Source organism: Panulirus ornatus, chromosome 3 (genome assembly GCF_036320965.1).
Source record: "Panulirus ornatus isolate Po-2019 chromosome 3, ASM3632096v1, whole genome shotgun sequence".
NCBI lineage: Eukaryota > Metazoa > Arthropoda > Malacostraca > Decapoda > Palinuridae > Panulirus > Panulirus ornatus.
In genome coordinates, this window is record NC_092226.1 from 17,130,191 (window position 1) to 17,154,501 (window position 24,311).

At 41.4% G+C, this 24,311-nt stretch overlaps 1 protein-coding gene and 1 long non-coding RNA gene across 2 annotated transcripts in view; both read right to left on the reverse strand.

The window, feature by feature from the left end:
* The window catches only part of LOC139759419 (beta-1,4-glucuronyltransferase 1-like), a 58,796-nt gene extending 57,112 nt beyond the window's left edge, over positions 1 to 1,684 (reverse strand). The window contains exons 1-2 of the mRNA XM_071681516.1: positions 1,586 to 1,684; positions 321 to 470 (exon numbers count right to left, since the gene is read on the reverse strand). Of these exons, the coding sequence (XP_071537617.1) occupies positions 321 to 470; positions 1,586 to 1,684 (249 nt within the window). The remainder of the gene's footprint in view (positions 1 to 320; positions 471 to 1,585) is intronic.
* A 4,547-nt stretch (positions 1,685 to 6,231) lies between these two features.
* LOC139759736 (uncharacterized) overlaps positions 6,232 to 24,311 on the reverse strand; it is a 138,505-nt gene continuing 120,425 nt past the window's right edge. Inside the window, exon 3 of the long non-coding RNA XR_011715136.1 lies at positions 6,232 to 6,933. This is a non-coding gene — a long non-coding RNA (uncharacterized lncRNA). The remainder of the gene's footprint in view (positions 6,934 to 24,311) is intronic.

A 24,311-nucleotide genomic window follows, 5' to 3' on the forward strand; every position in this document is an offset into this window, starting at 1 on the left:
GTGTGTGTGTATGTGTGCATGTGTGTGTGTGTGTGTGTGTACAAATGAGAATATCAGGCATGATACCTGCATATATGAAAAGTTAACAAACGAGGCAACACAAATAAAAAACTCTCCCTATAACATTCAAGTAATAATAACATGCAGAAATCCCTGCAATCACAGAGCGATCTCTGCTAGCGAAGAAATGAATCATGTTTCCCACACACATACATTAATGTTCGTAGTACCATCAGTATCAAAAAAACATCTTGAATCATAATCAAAATCACTTCACCACAACATTCCGACGACAGATGGCTCTCCAACCCACCACTTACCTTCTTAGGCGTGTGAGAGACGTGGAAAAAGAGGTGGAAGGTGACGTATTTCTTGATGCCCTCAGCCCAACAGTCACGCAAGTAAAGGATGGTATTGATAGTGGCATCAAAGTCATCACCTGGCGAATACACTGCCACGCTCACCGGGCCCTGTAATATAAGGTGTCAACAGTCACTATGCTTGTAATAAATCATCAATGATCATATTCATTCCATCAAATTGTTATAGTTACAACTAATTCATAACCAAACGTGAACTATGACTGATTAGTACGAAAAATGTTTCCCTACCGCAGCCTTTGTACCAAACATTATAATTTCAGCGGAATTGACTGTGACCTAGTCTTCAACGAACTCAGCGATCAGAACTAAAGCACTGGACGTTCATTCACTGATACATGTGGATGCATCAATGAAATCCACTCTCAGACCTGACCTGAGCCCTGATGAAATAAGTTATCTCCCATGATCTAACGACACAACAACAATTTTCAAAATGGTCAGTGATTACAAGATAAAGCCTAGTCTTTACATATGGCTATACATACTGATGTATACGGTGCGTAAGTCTAATGAAATATTAAACATTTGACAGAGTTAGAAAAAGAATTTGGTAGGAAATGTATCACATTTTCATAATTCGGATCTATCTTTGAAACTTAGCCAAATAATCTCACTTGGTTCAAGCTAAACACAATCCACGGATCTAGAGATCAAAATCTAAAGTTCAAGACAATATCATGGTCATATATATATATATATATATATATATATATATATATATATATATATATATATATATATATATATATTTATACTATTCGCCATTTCCCGCGATAGCGAGGTAGCGTTAAGAACAGAGGACTGGGCCTTTAAGGGAACATCCTCACCTGGCCCCCTTCTCTGCTCATTCCTTTGGAAAATTAAAAAAAAACGAGAGGGGAGGATTTCCAGCCCCCCGCTCCCTTCCCTTTTAGTCGCCTTCTACGACACGCAGGGAATACGTGGGAAGTATTCTTTCTCCCCTATCCCCAGGGATATATATATATATATATATATATGGAAAAAAAAAACACAAGTTCCAAAGCGCACTTTCGTGTAATGATCACATCGTCCGGGGAGATTCAAGTTTAGAACGTAAAACATTTATTTCAAGCTTTATATCCAGCAAGATATGTTCAGACCGTCAACTGACCCTCGAAGGAAAACATTCAAGTGAGAGCGGCAGCAGAGACACTGATTTTTTTCTGTAGCCATGGTTTTACCGAAAGTCTTTTCGTATTTTTCTTTTTCTTTTTCAACTCCCTGTACAAACTCAGGCAGTTTAGTGTGGCAATAGTCAGCAGGAATTGTTCAGGCTCCATCATGGAAGACTGTTTATTTGCACTAAAAACGCTGGGCTGGGACGATGGTTCTCGCTGTAGTGTGAACAGAACGGATGGGTGGGGGAAATCCAACCCACAGAAAAGTGTGCATCCCACTGGTATCTATGTCTAGTGTAAACGTACCTTTAGCTACATCTCGTCCTGTATATCACCTGACTGTTCTACGACTCCTATCTCATTCTTGTGTCTCCCCTGACGATGTGATCATTACACGAAAGTGCACTTGGGAACTTAACGTGTTCATTTTCTTGTGTTTTTTGCATATACTAAACCATGCGCACCATTGTGACCTCTTGCAATTTAATATATATATATATATTATATATATATATATATATATATATATATATATATATATATATATATATATAACACCAAAACGTAAGCAAATAGAACCTAAAATGCTCATCTAAGTCCTGGTGATTTACAGATTAACTCAACAAACTTATGCCTCTGTAGTTTGAACAATCACATTTATCCCTTTGCCTTTATACAATGGCACTATGCATGCATTCCGCCAATCCTCAGGCACCTCCCCATCATCCACACATACATTAAATATCCTTACCAACCAATCAACAACCGAGTCACCCCCCTTTCTTAATAAATCTAGCTGCATTACCATCCACTCCCGCCGCCTTCCCGTACTTCATCTTCCGCAAGGCTTTCACCACCTCTTTTCTCTTCACTAAACCACTTTCCACGACTCTCTCACTTCACATACCACCCCAACCTAAACATCCTACATCCGCCACTCCATCAAACACATTTATCAATCCTTCAAAATACTCACTCCATCTCCTCCTCACTCATTACTACCTGTTATCATGTCCCCTTTTGCCCCCCCCCCCCCCCTTCACCAATGTTCCCATTTGTTCTCTTGTCTTTTGCACATAATTTACCTCCTTCCAAAACATCTTTTTATTCTCCCTAATGTTTAATGATACTCTCTCTTTCCAACTCTTATTTATCTTCTTTTTCAACTCCTGCACCTTCCTCTTGATCTACCGCTTTCTCTTGTACACACTCCTGCACCTTCCTCTTGATCTCCTACCGCTTTCTCTTGTACATACTCCTGCACCTTCCTCTTGATCTCCTACCGCTTTCTCTTGTACATCTCCCAGTCATTTGCACTCCTTGCTTGTAAGTACCGCCCAAAGGCCTCTCTTTTATCACTACTCTTTTCAATCTGCTCACCTCCCACCTTTCGCATGCCATATGCTCTTCCCAAAGTACCTCCCATTCCTCAGCCACTCCCCTCACTTCATTTGCTCTCACCTCTTACCATTATACACTCAATCTCCCCTGGTATTTCTTCACACAAGTTTCCTTTCCAAGCTCACTTCCTCTGACCACTCTTTTCTCCCCGACATTGTCTCCTTTTTTTCGGAAACTTTTACTAATCTTCACTCTCGCCTCCACAAGATAGTGATCAGACATTCCACCAGCTGTCCTTCACGTGCTAGCACATTCACATCCAAAAGTCTCTCTTTTACACGTCGATCAATAAAAATGTAATATAATTGTACTCGTTGACAATCTCTCCTACTTATATACATATACATATCTTTCTCTTTGAACCAGGCATTCTCATCCACCAGTCCTTTTTCAGCACACAACTCCACAAGCTCTTCACCTTTTTCATTCATAGCATGGAGTACCCTACACATCAATTATACCCTCAACTGCCACATTACTTTACTTCGCATTTAAATCACCCATCACTAATACCCGGTCCCGTGCATCAAAACTGCTGACGCATTCACTCAGCTGCTCCCAAAACACTTGCCTCTCAAGATCTTTCTTCTCATGATCAGGTGCACAAACACCCATCTCTCACTATCTACTTTAAGTTTTGCCTAAATCGTTCTAGAATTTACTTCCTTGCACTATCACACACTCCCACAACTGCTTCAGGAGTAGTGCAATTCCTTCCTTAGTTCTTGTACTCTCACCAAACCCTAACTTTACTTCCAAGACATTTCCAAACCATTCTTCCCCTTTACCCTTGAGCTTCCTTTCACTCAGAGCCAGAACATGCAGGTCCATTTCCTCAAACATATAACTTGTCTCTCCTCTCTTCTTATCTTGGTTACATCCACATACATTCAGATACCCCAATCTGAGCCTTCGAAGAAAATGAGCACTCCCTGCGTGGCTCCTTCTGTTTCCTCTTCTAAAAATTGAAATACAAGAAAGGAGAGGTTTCCATCCCCCCGCTCCCGCCCCCTTTAGTCGCCTTTTACGACACGCAGGGAATACGGAGGTACAATTTTTTCTCCCTTACCTCAGGTATATATATATATATATAGATAGATAGATAGATAGATAGATAGATAGAGAGAGAGAGAGAGAGAGAGAGAGAGAGAGAGAGAGAGAGAGAGAGAGAGAGAGAGAGAGAGAGAGAGAGAGCATAACACATACCCATAATGCTCAAGTATACTCAGTCTACGAAAATACCGAGTCAATATCCCGTGAGGTGGTGTAAGGTGTCCCCTCCGTATGTCATACTGGCCTCTGGAGTCTTGCTCTTGTATGCACCTGCAGGAGCCAGCATAGGGAGGCAAGAGATGTACGAGAGGGTTAGGCTCCTCTCCCACACTGGCTGTAAACCAACACTCCACAACACTCACACTGAAGTGCGAACCACCTTAGTCCTTATGAGCGGTACGGTGCACAGAGGCACACGTTTGTGTCCAGTGATGCACAGTACTCAGGACTGGTGCACAGTGGTACTTATTACAGTCCAGAGATGTACAGTACTCAGGACTGGTGCACAGTGGTACTCATTACAGTCTAGTGATGTACAGTACTCAGGACTGGTGCACAGTGGTACTTATTACAGTCCAGAGATGTACAGTACTCAGGACTGGTGCACAGTGGTACTTATTACAGTCCAGATATGTACAGTACTCAGGACTGATGTACAGTGGTACTCATTACAGTCTAGTGATGTACAGTACTTAGGACTGGTGCACAGTGGTACTCATTACAGTCCAGATATGTACAGTACTCAGGACTGGTGTACAGTGGTACTCATTACAGTCTAGTGATGTACAGTACCCAGGACTGGTGTACAGTGGTACTCATTACAGTCTAGAGATGTACAGTACTTAGGACTGGTGCACAGTGGTACTCATTACAGTCCAGTGATGTACAGTACCCAGGACTGGTGCACAGTGGTACTCATTACAGTCTAGGGATGTACAGTACTCAGGACTGGTGCACAGTGGTACTCATTAAGGCCCAGAGATGTACAGTACTCAGGACTGGTGCACAGTGGTACTAATTACAGTCCAGTGATGTACATTACCCAGGACTGGTGCACAGTGGTACTCATTACTGTCTAGTACTGTACAGTACTCAGGACTGGTGTACAGTGGTACTCATTAAGGTCCAGAGATGTACAGTACTCAGGACTGATGCACTTTGGTACTCACTGCAGTCCAGAGATGCACAGTACTCAGGACTGGTGCACTTTGGTACACATTACAGTACAGAGATGTACAGTACTCAGGACTGGTGCACAGTGGTGTGCAGTAGTCAAGACCGGTGTGCAGTGCTCAAGACCAATATGCAAAAATCAAGACATGTGCACAACACTACAGAGTGGTGTACAGTACTCAAGACCAGCGTAGAGTACCATCAGCGGTATACATTGCTCAAGATTGATGCACAGTACTAAATGACAAGTGTTCAGTACCTAAGACCAGTACACAGTACTTTACAGCGGCGTGCAAAATATTCTAATGGTGCACAGTGCTATACATTGGTGTAAAGTACTCAAGAAGGGAGCACCATAATTTCCAGTAGTGTGCAATACCTGAGCGGTGTACTGTGCTATAGGGTAGCATATAATACATACAAAACTCGAGTGTTGCACAGCGCTTTACAACGGTATGCAATACTCGAGTGGTGCACAGTACTGCAGAGCTGTGCAAAGTTCTCAAGAGTGGTGCACAGGACTATACAGTGGTGTGCAGTCCTAAGTAGTGAACAGTACTACAGTGTGCAGTGCACAGTACAAGAGAGTGATCTGCGGTATTACCCACTGCTCCACGACACTTAAGTGAGGTAATGATTAATGCACAGTGTTGTAAAAACAGTGTACACTGCAGCCATAATTCATTCAGGAGTACAATGTACTATACACTGGTGTTCAAGGCAACTGGGATCCTCAGTACAAAGCACTAATGTGCAGAACTGCACAGAGATATAGACTGATGTAATGTGTAGTACACTTCAGTGCTCCACAGTCATATACAAACGTGCAATGTACTAAACAATAGTAAACAGTACTAAACACTGATACACAGTATACTGATGCAGGCAGTATTAAACGGCAGTGAGCAATAGTTAACTGGTCCAAAGTCCTGTACGTATGTGCAAGGAACTAAACAAGTACACAGCACTGTGCAATGATGAGCAGTACTGCACAATAGTGCAAAGTACCATACAAAAGTGCACAGTGCACAATACTGTGTGGCAGTGCACAGTATTAGAGTGGTGCACAGTTTCATATCGGTGGACACTGGTGCACAGTACCAAGTAATGGTGCAGAGTACCATAAACCGATGCACAGTAAGACCAAACTGGTGCACAGCACTAGAGAGGTGAACAGGACTAAAGAAAGGACTGTGCATTACAATATAACGCTGACCAGGTACTCACCATGTCTCCACCTGGACAACCTGAGCAAGATCCATCGTTGGCTGGACTGCATGGTCGATCTCGTAGCCTGGGGTGGAGCAGGTGAGTGGGGTGTGGTAATTAGGTAGCCACGTAAGGTCGATGTGGTTGGCAGTCTCGAGGCCGACTCTGAGTAGCCCCTAAGGTCGACCTCGACGTCGTTAGGCTCGACTGGAGGGTGGTGGCTGTTGTAGTAGTCTCAGTGTAGTAACGGAGTCGACTAAGTAGTACACACAGATAAGAGTTCGACTTGGTAGGATTCTACATATGGTCTCTGGAGTCCCAGTGTTGAGGAGGCAGCCTTCACATAGACCTGGAAGCCCCTGTGGTGGCCCAGCTATCCACTGGTCGACCTACTACAGTCCTGTTATCGTCCTTGCTACCCATCACAGGCCAGTCAGTAAAAGGTTACCGCTTTCAAAAGACTCTCTCTCTCTCTCTCTCTCTCAGTCGACACCACAATGTAGTCTTTCTAGCACAAGAAGAGATTTTCACACTAAACTTTCTGTACTCACCGCAAACCGTCTTTACAGATGAATCTGAAAAAGGAAAAATAAATAACATTATGTAAAAGGTGATGTTTACAGTACAGAGTGAACAAGTGCCGTGTGAACATTGTACAGAGCAAATATTGTGTTTGCAAAAGCATTTACTCTAGAAAATATTCTGTGCTAAAAGTTGTGCAACAGTTTCCTGTGAAAAAGAGCAGAAAAAGGATGCCTATAATGACTCAGCTTCACACATACTACAGATAAAATCCCAGCAAACGCATAGACAAATTGCGAAACTGGAAATATTAGCAAATTTAGTTTTTATGATCATCTTTCACACTTGCAAGAACGTAAACTATAATATTAATGATACTGTGCACTATACATACATAATATATATATATATATATATATATATATATATATATATATATATATATATATATATATATATATTCCCTGGGGATAGGGGAGAAAGAATACTTCCCACGTAGTCCCTGCGTGTCGTAGAAGGCGACTAAAAGGGAAGGGAGCGGGGGGCTGGAAATCCTCCCCTCTCGTTTTTTTTTTTAATTTTCCAAAAGAAGGAACAGAGAAGAGGGCCAGGTGAGGATATTCCCTCAAAGGCCCAGTCCTCTGTTCTTAACGCTACCTCGCTATCGCGGGAAATGGCGAATAGTATGAAAAAAAAAAAAAAAAAAAAAAAATATATATATATATATATATATATATATATATATATATATATACACACACAACACGATTCTTCTCCCTGATTGGCGTCTTAGATAAATGGTTGTGCTGTCATGCCACAGCAACAGGAAGAAAGTCACTTTTTTTTACAGTCTACCCAATCTATACGCCTCCATGACGATTAAGGGACGATTCCACTTCAACTCTACGAGATTTCTTGGGTGGGAAACAACTTTACCAGTTTCTCTTCAAGGTTGTACAGAGTGGATACCTCACGACATAACACACTCAACAGTCACCAATAAATAAATATTTCTACCAAGGAGAACGTGTTAGTAAAGGTGCAAATATAGCTAGTCCAATACCTCAAATGTTCATCAAACCATCCCTTGCTATACATATTTGTGTTTATTCTCTTACTGAGATCCGTAGGATCTGTAATATATGACCCTCTCTTCTATCTAAACCCATGTTAGCTCCTACTCTCAAGTATTCATCTAATGCCAGTAGTTTACAGAGTGCAGACCACGTTTATTACTGATATCAGCCTAGCTAGAGACACACTCTCTCTCTCTCTCTCTCTCTCTCTCTCTCTCTCTCTCTCTCTCTCTCTCTCTCTCTCTCTCTCTCTGCCGTTTTTCTTTAAAATTAGTACATAGCTATCTTTTACTCAATACCAACAACCTAAACATTTCAAGTAATGTGTAACTAAACACACACTAAGCACGGTATCACTAAAGTTTTCACAAAAGCCTAAGTCATTTTCACGAGCCAGTTTAAATTTTCGTGTAACGATCTAAATGTTTTCTCTGGTCTATCTATCCATGTTTGGTAGTTCTGGGTGTAGTGTACCTTCAATGCAAATTCATTTACCATAAGACTCCTAACAACTACACACCTCTGAAAAAAACCAGTACCTCCAAGTCCTTTGTTTGATACTTTCTTACCGAAATATTTCCTGTTATTGATCTATGGAACATTATCAGATTCCCAACAGCCTGATCCTTAATATTTTTCTCTTATAATTTATTGGTATTCCCTTACTCTACTTATTCTTTACTTTCGTATGCCTTTCAAATGCTTTGGAATCTATATCCTTTCCATAGTGAAGCCTATCCTATAACTAACTCTCCTATACCTATATTCTCTCAGTTCCCCCTTACTCAGACATTCATCCACGGCAACCACCTGCAGCCTCTTTCATAATACGTTTAACGTTATCTCAAGTATCACTGTGATACTGAACCTAACTTATTTACATAAGGCTTCGTGCGGAATTTCGGTTAGTGATGTGACCAGTACCCCCACGGCCGGTTTCTGCAGTACAGATACGGTTTGGGAACACTCTCTTATAACGTACGCATAAACACTACTTTAAATATCAGCTTTAAACTACAAAAAAAAGTTAATATATTTCGTCTCAGTGTCCCTTTAGCATGTCATGAAGCTGGCAAATCAGGAACTAAAGATCTTACATGGCCAGCGTCAAATGTTTCTTTAGGGTCAGAGCCGTCTCACGTCACCTTACGAAATCTGCCGTCTGTACGTCCTTCCGTTCATCACTTATCAGCAGCCGTTAGCTATCCTGTAACGCCACTAGCCACCCACAAGAATCATCACTTGCCACCCCGAGAAACTGCACAACAGCGTGGCAAGTGCATACCTTCGGTGACTCTTTAACTGTAAACAAACGTATGCATCATTCCTATCAGTTCAAGCCTGCCGGAACAGTCTCATATCAGTGACAAGAATTTGGAAGGGACTATAACCCCAACAACAGTGAGAGGGAATGGGAAGGAGGTCTAGGAAAGCACTAAAACATCTGGAAAAGACACGAACACTAAAAATTCTTGGTCCACATAAGACTGATGAAATTTCTCCGTATGTGCTCAAGAAGAGTGCAATACGCTTGAGATGCGGCAAGGAAATAAGAGACAAATATCAAACTTATCTGTAAGAATAACATCGGGATATTGCGCTGAACTACTGCCTAGTCTATCTGATGAAGTTGGTCTGTAAAATGCTAGGAAAAGATAACCAGAGAGCAAATGAACTGGAAAAGATGATGAAAAGGCAAATGACAGACTACTTGCAAAGGAAAAATGTGGAGAAAATGTGGATTCAGTGATGTCTACATGAGACAGTTCATTCTTAGTGTATTGTGTGTGTCTCGACTGCCAGAATACATTTGGCTATGTTGTGCTCTACCACACAAGAGTAAGGTAAAGAAGAAGAGGGACCGTCAGGAAGAAATTTAGACTCGGTCAATGGATGTAAAATTACCTTTGAAGAAGGTAACAACAGACATGTAAGAAAAGCTCTCTCAGAATGTAGTGGGGTCTACAGTGGCGTGCCGCACGATTCTGTCCTGGGCCCACCGTTGTTTTTTGATTATGTAAAAGTCTTGCCTGAAGAATTAGGCTCCTAAATATGTTTGTAAATGATGCAAAGGTCACGAGAGAAGTGTAAAGTCTGGAGGACTGCATCAACTTACATGGGGACCTGAAGAAACTTCAACGCTGTTCTAATACATGGTTGACGAATTCAATCCAAGTAAAGGCAAAGTAATATGGATGGAACACACTAAATGATGTGTTCGATACGAGAATCTGTTGGATGGGACACACTAAATGATGTGTTCGATACGAGAATCTGTGAGAGGAAAATGCAAATCGAATTAACATGTCGACAGAGTTCAACCTTTGGAGAATAGCAAAGGAAGACAAACTTCCTGCCGGAAAACATTAGAACTCCATTCAAGAAGATGAATAGGGACATTCTGACAACCGTCCATACAGGATGTTAGTCTGAAAATAGAATATGCATCTCAAGTTTGGTCGCCACACTTAACGAATGTGAACAGTGGGGTGGCTGGGAGGGATCAAGCCTCCAACCTCGTACTCAAACCTTTCTAAAAGGGCCATAATTATCTGTGCCACTAACTCGCTTCAGAAATGGTCTATTTTCTACAAGAGTCCCTATGAACGGTACTCTTCCTCTAAAGAAGCATAAAAACTAACAAAACATTCAAATGAAGGCAACGTAGCACCTCAATAAAGAGAGAAAAAAGCGTTGTTACAAGTTACTGACCATAAATTTGTCCGCCATGAAAGCAAGGGCAAGATTAAGGCTGTGTAGGGCCTAAGGATAATAAGAAAGGAGGGATCTGTATTCTGTCAGGCACTGTAAGGAATCAATCCATAAGTAAACCACGAGACAGCACACTTTTCACACTTAACCGAAAGCTGTCTAAAGGCTTTAGTTGGTCAACGGTTCGACTCCTAATGCTCCCAATACTAGGCTCCTACCGACATATCGTTCCCTCGTATACATACAGATATTTCATACTTGACTTGTGCTTCATATATATATATATATATATATATATATATATATATATATATATATATATATATATATATATCATGACATTTTCATGTTATTCGTATAATTATCGGTGGGTAAGTATAAGAAAATCAACAATATCTTGTCTGCTGATTCCTTCAACCTCAATACATACCTACACAGAGACACTACAAGCAATGTCAAGATAAAATCCACAAACACTGGAAATGACTGACACATCAACCTATCCATCTCAGCCCACTCTGAGTGACGAGACAATGACAGATTAGCTTGTTCCATGATTTATTCACAGAGACTAAAAAAAATACATAACTGCTAAGATACATGAAATTAATGACAATAAACTTATAAACGCATACAATAACATTAGGTTGGTCAGCTGGTTGTTTGGAATTAAGACCTACCAACCACCAGGGTCATGATACGGGGCCATCAACGTCATGCTACATCCACCAACCGAAAAGTCTTCAACACCTTCTTCAGGTATAAAAGATATTTCTTTGAACCACGAACACTCTCACTAAATAACATGTCTGCGGAGGAAATGGACCTCCGTGGCGTAACGGTTACCGTTACTGACCGCCATGCACGCACGCACCGCCTGGGATCAAACCCGCATAGGTTCGAATCCTGGTCGAGGCAGCCGGTCCTCAGTAAACCCAGCTGTTCAACTTTCTCTAAGGGCTGGTCGATGGAATGGGTACCTGGCATGAGTTAGCGTCTGTGTGTGTGTGTGTTCGTACGGAAGAGTAAAGACATGGTACATAAAGATAAGGTTAAGAAGACATGGTAACACGAGTGTAAAACTCTTCCACCGTCACACACACATAGTAACAGTACTCATACAATGCTTGTTTTCAAGCTCTCCCTAGTAACATGTTTAATTCATAAAATCTTCAAAAAGAAATGTATATTTATCTAGATTTACCAAAAAAAAAAAAGTTATGTCCATAAAAAAAACATTCAGTTCATAGAGATAATGATTTCTTCCTTCCTTAGATTCAACTGATAACCAACAAAGCATTTTCTGAATACAGGAATTCAAATACAGATTGTCATCTTAGCTGCATCCGCCTATTGCCGTTATATACTATATTATTCAACCAACCTTGTGACAAAGAGTTAGGGTTCATTATAAAATGATTAGGGCCTCAACTCGAGCGCCTGTGAACGTGAGGACCTACTGTAAGTGAGGCATTGTGGATAATCCAGCCATGCATGGTAGAGAGAAAGAGCAAGGGGTCATTTGATAGCTTTCAAGTTATAAAAAGTAGTTTAATGTCGTCAACAGAGAACAATTTTGCGAAAGATACAAAGAACAACCGAAGTCGCTACCACGAAATTAAGAAGGATACTTACTAGAAAAGGAGTAAAAAAGTACTTTCATAGTAGAAGAGGAATGGTCGACTGGAATGAATTTAGTGATGAAACTGTGAATGCAGACAGCATTGTGTTGAAAAAGTTGTTAAGACATGGGGTCCGCCGAATGCAGAACTCCCTCCCCGTACGGCACAAATAGGTTGCAACAGTCGGTCCACAGTCAACTCAGCTGTTCATCCACCCCTCAGCTGCCCGTGCCGTCTCAGCTACCATAAAATAAAGATAAATACATGTTGCAGTACCTCTGACTAAAGACAGATGGGTCACATACGACAAGGAGTCACAATGTGGTGCAATATTCAGCTTTTAGACATCAATTACCCCGAGAACCTAACCACATGACATACCAACCGTTAACCCACCGTGAACATGTTCGACTGAAAGCACCAGTGTCACTTTGCTGAGTAAGCGACCCGTCTCTTATACACTACCTCCCACACACACACACACACACACACACACACACACACACACAATAGAATAAAATGAAATAAAACATCTTCGACTGCAATTTTTCAAATTTTCTAAACAGCTCATGGCACTATCAACAGACTTCTACCAAGGCCCTCGAACATGCTTCAACCGACTCCAACAAACCCGTCATTTCAGTCAACGATCAAGGAAATTATTCGCGCCTTCAAACCTCAAGCCGCCTGGAACTGGACAGAACAACGTTATCACAATTCTTCCTCCGTCCAAGACGAGTCTGGTCCGTTCTCATGGCGTGGGGAAGTTAACGGTCCTGGGCCGGGAGGAGCAGGAGGTAGCGGGGTTCCAACCTCGGTCTCATCACTGAGCATCACAAGCAGAAATTGCACACTAACTTGTTATAAAAAGAATAATCGGGAAAATCTAAAGTGCTGATACGTGCTCCCTTGCCAAATGATTTTCACCACTAATTTCTTACTTTAAACAGAAAAAAAAAAAATCACAAGTTGTACTATAATAAATCAATACTCAAAGTTATTCAAAATTATTGAAGGCTTTGATGATATAGCAAACTACTTAAAACATGATCTGTCTGATTTCACATAAGAGTACTAGATTGTTAACATATGGAATGATTTGCCAATAAGATTGGCTGAAATCACTGAGTGCTACGTAACGTTATGTTTGAGAACAGTCTTGATAGGTATTTCGCCTAAAGTCCACGACTTAGTACAGTACTTGCGCCTCCATAGTCATAGACAATATGCAGATTATCGTCTCTGAATTATCTGTATACCATGTAAACTTTACCGCGCTTATCTGTGAACTCCTGATATCTTTCGCTATCCCAAACAGCCTCCAACTGACCCAGCGCTCTCTCGCTAACTTCTATTTCTTTGTGTAAAGTGTTAGCGTAACGTGTTTGTTAAGGAGACTCTATAAAGAGAAAAAAATAAATAATTCGTTGCAGTTAATGCTTGCACGAATTGCAATAATGTCGTGTTGCAAGAGGTCATGTTTCCGGTGTATTACTTTCAACGACATACACAACACTAGCACTTGCGTAAACTATTCTTCCCAAGTGTGTATCAAGACTATGTACATTTGCACAATACATGCACGTATGTTAGGAATATAAGACACGAAAAATACAGTAAAGTATGCCCGCAGAAGAGGATGATTACCAGTAATAACCAAAACTGATGAACATAAACAGTTGACTGATAACATGTCAACAAGAAATCGGATGTGCATGGCATTACCACGTACATTCATCGACCTTATTACTGTTATATCATTAGCGTTGAGTAATGTGTTATATCATTATGTACATTCTGAAGATGAGGAACCAACACTACTATAAGACTGTCTCAATAGTTCAGTGGATGACAGTGATACGTCATGTCATCGCTACATGACTTCTACAGTGATCAAAATTCAAAGAAAACGGTATATAAAAAAAAAAAAATTACTGCAGTAGGGGCGTCGTCTTCGGCGTCCACATCCGAACCAGAAATTCATGGGCAGGAATCAGGTCTGTGTCCCAGTTTGCTTTGATCATTCCATAAATAGTTATACAGTGATACATTGACGCTATCTTTTTAATCATGTCGGGGTATCCCAATCACCGGCTGTACTGAAATAAGCGCAGACTTTAACACGGTTTGAGAATACAGATATCGAAACTGTTCTTAGGGTCTATAATAATCAATGGGTGTTCTGTTATTACAAGTATCCTTATAAAGGATATATCTTGATCATATCTATCACACAGTTAAAGGATTGAAAGCGATTACTGACGAATGATATCCATAAAAGTTAAAAAGACAATAATGTCACTAAAATATCTTATTTTTTTAAATAACCCGATGTAAATCTTTTACCAATACTCTAGAGTCACAGTACAAACCGCCTCCAGGAACATTATGAATAAATGAAGATGATACAGAAGACCTTTCGGAGGAGGAGGACAGACGAAGGGAAAAAATGAAAGAATCGGTTTTGAAGGAGTGAAATTTGGTTGAAGGTAAAGAGCCAGGGGTCAACCCAGCGTGCATTACTGACTTGGGCTTGGTGTGGGTAAGACAGGACAAGACGACTGAAGGCCAGGCTGGGCATGTGTGGAGGATAATTTTTTTTTTTTTTTCTAAGTGCAAAGAGGAGGAGGAGGATGTGCGTCGAGAAGATTGCTTGCGCTTATGACGCTCGTCACTGAGTCTGTCGTCACAGTCTTTGCAGGGATTTCGTATTATGAGATTATTCAGAATCTATTTCCTTGGGATTATATGGGATTATAGTAATTTCCATGGGGGTCTGTTGAAGAGATTATTCGGGTTGTCTGTTCCGATGAGGTTACGAGTCATGGTGCAGCTCAGAACGTTCGACTAGGCTATCGCAAACGTGTCTCCAGTAGAGGTTTAAGGCTGGCAACTTTGTTCTCTCGAGCAATTCTGTATTCTCGGTGAAGTCATGCCATCTGATGTTAAAGATCCACCTCAGTGCTTTATTCTGAATTACCTGAAGGAAGTGGATGTTTGTTTTAGCTGCTGCTCTGATACTGACGGAGAATAAGTCATTAATGGTCGAATTGGGACTTTGTAGGGATGCACTTTGGTTTTAACACTCGTATCTCTGAATCTGTAAGCTTCTTCGAGCTCCGCTCCTGCAATAGCCGCCTTTGTCTGAATGTTTTGTTCATTTTCAGGTGAACGTCAGATTTCAGGCGTAGTATAGTGTTGGTGAGTGTGACTGGAGTGGAGGAATGACGATGTACGCGGGAATGTAGGTATATTAAGTTGTGTCAGTCGTACGTTGAGATACAAAGTATTGGATTTCACAAGTGTGATTTTATTCTCCAATTTATCTCCCATAACGAAAGGTGGTCAATCTCTTTTAGAGCTATCCAGGTAATAATTGTAGTGGTAATTGCTCTTATAAGCTGAACTACGTCAATGCGTCTTGCAGATTCATATAGTAAGTGTACAGAAGTTCAGGTAAGTCAATTGTGTGGAGATTATATGGTGTGGGATCCAGCATAAAACCTCGAGGTACACCAGCATTAAGGAGAAAGTAATTTGAATAGGAATTTTTGTTTTAATATGGGACATGGAAGTTCAAACTTGGTACTTGTACCTCAATCCTTCGTGCCAGCGTCAAAAACCGTTTCTACATCTTTTGTGATAATGACAAACATTTCGTATGTAGTTTTGTCACTTCACATATAGTTGGTGATTACGTTAGGTTCACCTCGGGTGTAACATTGTTGTCGAAAGCTAAACTGTTTATGTAAAAGGAGGTTGTTCGTCAAGTGTAGCCGAGTTTGTTGTTAATGATTCTTTCCATGGTTTTCCCAACAGATTCGAGTACATCACTTGGTCTATAGTTAAGGTGGTCTTCATTGGAATTATTTGATGTTGGGATCAAACTGGTAGCTGCAGTTTTAAAGTTATCTGGGAAATAAGCTGAGGCTAGTCCAGCATTGAAGAGGGTGGTAACTACCGTAATGGGGTTATCAGGAGGATGTGTGAGTAGCTGATAACCAATGCCCGAGTTACCTAGAGACACTTAGGGGGGAAGAGAAGTTTGACCTCGATGAACGTTGAGTTGTAAGTATGTGGCTGTTTGTAAAGGAATGCATACGTATATTCATCAGGGTAAAAGTGGCTGGGTCTATTTTGTATATACGTATGCATGCATACGTATATTTATCAGGGTAAAATGGGCTGGGTCTACTTTGTATATACTGTGTGACTGAGTGTTGTCATGGGATAAGGGATGTGGGGGATGGGGTAGAAAGACGCCTTCGCAGCGTCGCTGAAAAATGCTGACGATATGTTGAAGGCTCGCGTGTAAAGTGTTGTTATGTTTGAGACCGTTGACGTCTGTTTTGAGTGTGGCTTTGAGTCTGCGGTTTTTGTTTTATTTTCATCAAGTTTTGCTGGGATCGAATTCAGCTTTGTTCTGCTATGGTGACAGACGATTTCCAGTGTCTGTTGTGGTTTTCTGTAAGGCTGTTGAGGATGTGGTTGCGAAGTGTAGTGTTCCCAGTGTACTTGCCGTAATCGATGTCTGTTTTGGGCAAATCGTCGACGGCAGCATTAGAGGAGTCATTTTGCTTTTTCATAGGAGAAGGAGGAGGATTTCGGAGTGTGTGTACTCTTGGGGGATTTTTGCATCAGCAGCATGATAACGCCGCAGCGAATCAGATATCACAACCTACCTTTAGTAAATGTTTGAAAATTGGTCCCTTTTCGGATCCTCTAATTCTCATCATTTTGGCTCAGGATACTCACAGCTACCATCGTTCACTTATACTTTCCAATGCAAAACATATGTAATGTTAATCAGCTTAACAAAATATCGCTTTTTGGCTCCTTTCCCTGAAACGGCAAAGGCTAGAAACCCAAAAAACAAACGTACAGTATTTTCAAAATAAACGGACGACGGAGCTAAAAGTTAGAGATTGGACACCAATTACATACAGACGTTAGATGACGCAGACAATGCCGTACTATTATTGCTCCACCCCCCCCCCTCCCCCACTGTTTCCTTTCTTTACTTCCGTATAGAAGCAAAATATTGCAGGCGAATGTCGTCATCTGTAAACAACTGGTTCCCACGCTCTAACGCTTAAGTTTCCACTACCCGATTGTTTTATAATCTTAGAACAATGCAACCTGTATCCAACTACTGGTCATATACGGTATAAAAGGCTACGCTGTCGACTACCGGCAAGACTGGTTTCTAAGTGGCTAGGTTTCTCCCAGCGTTTACATTTACTTACAGATAAGTGAAGCAATAAAAGTGTTAACACTCAGAACATATATACACTTACAACGAAAAAGTTTAATGCAAATGTTTCGTCAGATATGCTTCACCCTCCACACTGCCTTTCATCAACAGCCAAGCAAGGACGCTAAAGCTATGGGGACAGATTTATGCAAGTACAGTTACACAGATACACTTGACCACACAGACCCATGGTCCAAGCGAGGTGGTCCGAGACAATGATCTACACTGTAAACAAGTCTGACCCCAGACACGTAAAGCAATCGACAAACAAGGGGAAAAAATAATCAAGAGGGGCACGACCCTAGATCATGTCGGTAATAACATTGGCTATAATGACGTGGCGTCTGCTGACCAGCGTAGTGCTTGGACAGACGTCATCACACACACACCTGGTCGCGCCGTCGTGTTCAAGAATCGTACCTTCGTCCTTCAACGTCGCGCCGTCGTGTTTATGTACTTACACATGTTAAAACCGACAGGTCATTAAAACGACAATCGTGTGCTCGCGAACGCCGGCCAGTGATCCCTGGGTAAGTTCGCCCCTGACGTCAGGTGATACGAATATATCGGTGACTAAATGACCATGACAAACCTGAGGTAATCATGGGGGGATCCTATTCCTGTCCGGGTGTTCGACCTGAAGGCAAGCAATGTCTGGTTCGCAGAAATTGCTTATCATTTCTATGATAAGCCAACGTAAGGAAGCAAATGTTTCACTGTAAAATACTGGAATGTGACCGAAGTTATATATTCGAGAATCTTCCTCGGATAATTATACAAGCCTTGTGTGGACTGATTGAATCTCTCAAAGAAAAAGATAATCCTCGCATTAACTTTATTTATTCAAAATTATTACAATAACAATTTCTGAAGATGATTAATCCTCCAGGAGAGAATATATGAACTGGCATCTGGAAGTACACGTCCATCAAGGGAAGCAACGATTCAAATCTTCCCACGATCTACCACCAACTACCTCTCTCTCTCTCTCTCCCGCTTTCCTTCTTTTACCATAACTTTACCTTCACCTGTCTCACCTCTTCATTTCTTCTTTCCTTAAAAAAGAAAAGAAAAAACTACTATTCCATCCTTAACGTCTAGTGGTGACATCATTATTCACACCATCAACCTCCGCTATAACATGTAAGCACACTTAACCAGAATATCAAACTATGAGGATGATGCAAAGATTTTGAATCACAGAGCAGTCAACATATTTTCATCATCTCTTTTTCGGGGATGGAGAGAATAATGTTTTTGACGTGCCACGGAGATCAGGTCTACAGCCACTGCAGTGTTGAGTACGTGAAGGATAAGATACAACGATCAAAACGCACTACCACTGACTGATTATGTCTACACCAAGGGCATCACACTTCTCCCATGATAATCTAATGGTGAAAATTAAAATAAGTACAAGTATTTCACTGTTCCACGGCTGAAGTGAAAGTGAACGAACATTCGCTTGACGTTCGGCCACAGCAGCATCCAATTTGGAATTACTGAGGTCATCTCCGTCAGTGGCGAGACTCAAACATGATCGTCCGATGTTTCAGTGTCAGGTTAACAGTGGCTCAGGGTCAAGGTTCCTGCTTGTATCATCATGAGGAGGACGGGTCTCCTGCAGATCTACGAGTCTCGCTACGACGGTTGTACAACTACATGACCCACCTTGTTCATGCTGCCCAGACACAGCTCTAGAAGATAATCACTAATGCATCATTCCCCTTCAAGCTATTGACCAATCACTAGGTTCATCTGAATTAGTCACTGGTACACCAAAACCCTTGTCAATGTTGCTCACGTACCACACCAGACTACGACGCTAATACAGGAGAGTAGCTGGGTACTGTAGGGAGCTGGGGGTCCCTGCACTTTCTGCTAGCCTACGGGGTTGGGGGTTGAAGACTCCAGTCCTACGAATATTATTAGCTCACAAAAGGTGCATGTGATCCCTGAGGGCAGCGTGCCTGCAACTGCATTCGACAAAACAGGCTGGTCCGTGTAGGTGAGTGGTATGTGAGAGGAATGCATGATTAATGTAAAGGGTTGGAATTTCCAAAGATACGTCAGGTTTTTGTGTGTAACACGGCTGATGGAGTGGGACCCTTGAGTGGGATGGAGTGAAGGGTGTGAGATCAGGCCTGCAAGACGATACGCATGGTCATGCAGGAGAAGGGGTGTGGCACTGGCGATGATGAGGCAGCAGTTGGAAAAGGATGATTGATTACCAGTGTGTCAGTACAAGATTAATGGCTTCGAAGCTAACGTATGAGAGGGTGGGTTGCCAATGTGGCACGTAACAACAGAGAAAAGGCTAACGGTAGGTGGCTTCTAGAGAGGAACAGAGGAAGTAGAGCCATGGGAGAAATCATAGTGTGATGGACAGCTTGAATAGATGGGTTGGGGATGAGAAAGGAGGAGGGAGTGATTACTGAGTATGAGATACAATACCAAATGGAAATGACAATAGCGAAAGTATACGTCATGTGCATCAGCAGACACAAGTGTTGTTAGGACGAACTTTTAACACAGATATCTTCACACATGTGCATGGCAAAGACACAGGAAGAGGAGAAAATAAAAGCGTGACTGATATGTTTGTTATGCAAGAGCATGATTAGCGGCGTGCATGATGTTCAGCCTTGGACGAGGGAACCTTAAGTGGGAGCCTGGCAGATTATATGGCAGTAAATCAGTAATACATATGTTAAGCCTTTAAGGAACTTGACGTGAGTGAAAAATATAAGATGAAAAAAAAAACATGAATGAAATAGTGAAATCTAACTTCAAAGTTAAATCAACAGCTAAAAGGATCTGGAACATTAGGGATGACAGTGAGGTAATGTGGCGGCAGTTTAAGACAGCACCACTGGAAGCTGCAATGGAACTGTGACGTAAATACGTCCAGTGTGCAACATGATGGAATGAAGATCTGAAGCTGGTGGAGGAGAAAAGCAGGGTTTGGAAGAGGATATTTTGAATCTGCTCCACAACAAAGATGAACAAAGGGAAACGGGCGTGGAATATAACGCCCTGAAGAGAAAAGTTTACGGTAGATGGTATTTATAGAAAAAAGGAAATACAATGAGAATACGTTAAAAAGTTATATTCATAATGTAAATTAAAAGAATTAGTCAAAGGAAGAATATGAGAGACAGAACATGGAAATGACTGTGAAAGAGACATGCCACTGGCAATTTGGGATTAGAGAAATAAACAGAGAGGAGTGGATATATGGGAAGGACCATACAATGGAGGAGCATCTGACATATTGATACTGTATGATTCGTCGTACGCTGAACCCTAACGGTCATCCAACGATTTTAATTTCAAGCATGAGAGAGATACCTAAACACCTGAAATATTTACATTCAATCGTATCTTTTGACTTATTTTAATAAAATATCGAAAAATCTAACGCTATACATATGTAAAAAATTATCTTTCAATTTACTGTACCATGAAGACAACAAATCTGTTCCACCTGGGATATGATGTAAACATCTCAAGCCAGCATTCCGTAGCGAGCTTCCTTGCATATTACGTCACAACTTCCTGGGATAAAGGTAATATATATATATATATATATATATATATATATATATATATATATATATATATATATATATGTGTGTGTGTGTGTGTGTGTGTGTGTGTGTGAAATGTCATTTTTTCCGCAAATTTACTTACAGATTTTGAACTGATTTCAAACAGGTTCTGTTTTCTTAATTTTACCAAATTTGGTACAACTGTGTGGCAGCAGCTACAGAATCATTCGAACCTTGATCCGAACATATATATTCGAAGCTTTATTGTAGTCAAGATTGCCAACTACCAAGATCAAGTCGAGGCCAGACTGTCATTACGTTAGGCCAGATGTAAATATTCATCAAAACCGTAAAGAAACTTTTGTCTTTAACTGTACTTCAATATTATTGTGAAGAATTTCTCCAGCACTTTTACTCATTCTATCACTATCATGTAATTCATATATGACTCTGAGACACTTAAATTTTTGGTAATCCATTCGTACGTGGTTCGTGGCGGTACTGCAGGTATCACATACTGGGGCAAGTCTCCTCTCCATTAAATGACACTGGGTCAATATAGTATGACCAAAAATCAGTCGACAAAAATTTACTTCAAAATAGTGGTTCTTTCGAAGGAAGGACGCCATACTTCAAAACATTTCTTACAACCTCTGTAGTATGTAATATTCTCTTAGGTTTCCGCGTCTCATCTGTCTGGCTTGCCATTTACATCTAACTTCATCATCTATTCTGCTTTCTAAAATCATTGTGAGGTATAACTCTCGTATGTAAATTGCTAGATACACCTGCTCTGGCCCCCAAGCATCTGCTGTGTTTCATTACGGTTGATAACAACATGTCCAGAAAACCAGCGAAATCCTCCAATCTTCTGCTGTGAGCTCATTCTTACAATCCAACCTTAGACTTTCTGATGTACAGGATGTTTATGGCTGTTTCCATGCTGTTCCTGCAGAGTTCGATCTCAGGAACCTTCCAGGGAGGGAACCAAGCAGAATCTACTTCTCGACTCTAGTTAAAGTCCAAATAATCCTTCTTAATGACATTTCTATGCCGGTCAAATACCTTTACCCTCTTACCAGCTTATATGTGGGGTTAGATCTTGTCAATTTAAGCTTAAAGAGATGCTTTCAGCCAAGTCCTTCTCGTCTTAACTTCATTCAGGAGTTCGCCACACTCTGCATAAGAGGCTTTCAACGTCAGAGGTTGTGAATGTTCCTGTACACATCTTAACAGAGAACGTCGACCATCCGCAGAATGTCATCAACGGCCGAGGAATATATATCTTGGAACCACATTCCAGTTTTGGTCTACATGATGAATCCTATGACCTCAGCGTGGCTTTCCTATCTCCTCCTCCTTCTCCTCCTCCTCTGGTGTAGAGAGACATTGCCTTCAAAATACTTTGCGACTTTCATACTTTACGAGCTACCCCTTTTAATTAGACGAGTCCACGTCAATCCTCTACCAAAAAAACTCATGCCAGAAAATCTCGCCACCTCTTCGTAATATGGAGTGAAAGTGCCTTTCCATAGCACATGTGGAACTGATGATCTTGTAAAATGTACAGTTATAATTATAGTATCGTATTTACCGAGGATGTCAGGCGCCTCAAACCCACTTCAAGAGATGATAACGTACAGCAGACAATCAAACCATCAACAAAGAGGGGTATTTCAACGCCCACTAGCACAGTGTGCCTAACCTTCTTCACGTTAGCGATGGAGCAGAGAACACTTAACACGCTGCCCTGAGGCGTAACTTCATGGGGAAGCTGGTAACGTAGGTGGAGGTGGAAAAAAGCTGTGAATTGTATCTGGAAGGTGTGTATGGAGGCAGGAAGTGTCTGATGATTGGACCAAGGCAGTCACTGTTCCACTGTATATAGAAAAGGTGAAGGATAAGTACGTGTAAAAATTATAGAGGATTCAGTCTCCTTAGCATAGTGGGCCGGGGGTATGGTACAGCAGAAAATGACTATCGTAAAAGATCAGAACAGTCCTCGGTAACGTGAAACAAAAGAGTGTACGCACCAGATTTCTACACACACCAGTACTGCTGTTGTCAAGAAAACTATGGATTCTGGAAAGACATATGATCAAGAAAATAGGAAAGTTCTCAGGGAGGTTCCAACTCTATATGGCGTGCTTCGGGAAGTTGAAATGGTGTTGAATAAATCTTATACTGGTAGCAGCGCATGTGCGAGAGTAAGAGGATTTATGTAGATATGTAGCAAGTGTGGCGAGAGCGTATGACGTCATCATGGTTATGTAATGTTGTTTTTTGTTGATGGGATCCAACGTGACGTGGGAGCAAAATGGGGCATGGTGTGAGGTAGGAGCAATATGGAGTAAGGCGCGAGCTGGGAGCAATGTGGAGGTGGGAGCAAGATGCATGACTATACTGTAGTACTTAAGAATGAAGACAGAGACTTGAACTGTTGTATACAGATGATAATGTTACGCTAATCAAACCGGAGGAGGAACTGGATAAACTGATGGGCCACCCCATGAAACAGATTAAAGTGACGACAGATAGACTGATATAAACATACAGATAAAGAGAAGGATAGATATATAGACAGATAGAAATACAGACACGGGCAAACAAACCGAGATAGACAGAAAGACAGATAGATATATACATTATCACCCCTGGCATAGGTGATGATGACCACTGCCAACTTTACAAACCAATCACAATTAATCATTACTATATCATCCTTGCAAACTACACTTAGTCAATCATCATTACCCTTGTAAATCACAATGTAGTGACACAAGGTCACCTTAATGACGTCAGCTACTGACAAGATGACAGCCTGTCACCTCACCTGACCTAATAATCCTCGGAAGAATGTGTTTGGCGTCCCATCCTACACATCTACACCTGTGGTACTAATCCCTGACACCTAGACTCAATGCCGGAGGTAGCAGGTCCAAAGTTGCCTTTGTAATTACAGACGACCTGACGCTCTCCATAAGAAGCGCTGCCCTGATCAGCTGGGAGAAGGTCAGAGGCTTGCAACATTCGGCTCCGACGTTTCTAAACCCTTTTGGTAACAGCTACTCCTCACAGACCTCGTCACTTCGGTACCTTGAAGTCTTGGCGATGTAACTTCAGACTCAAACCGCCCTTAGGGCGTCTCCTCCGTCAGTAGATGTCCTACCGGAACTCCTGATGCTCCATCTTCCTGGCAGACTTCACTGTGGTGCC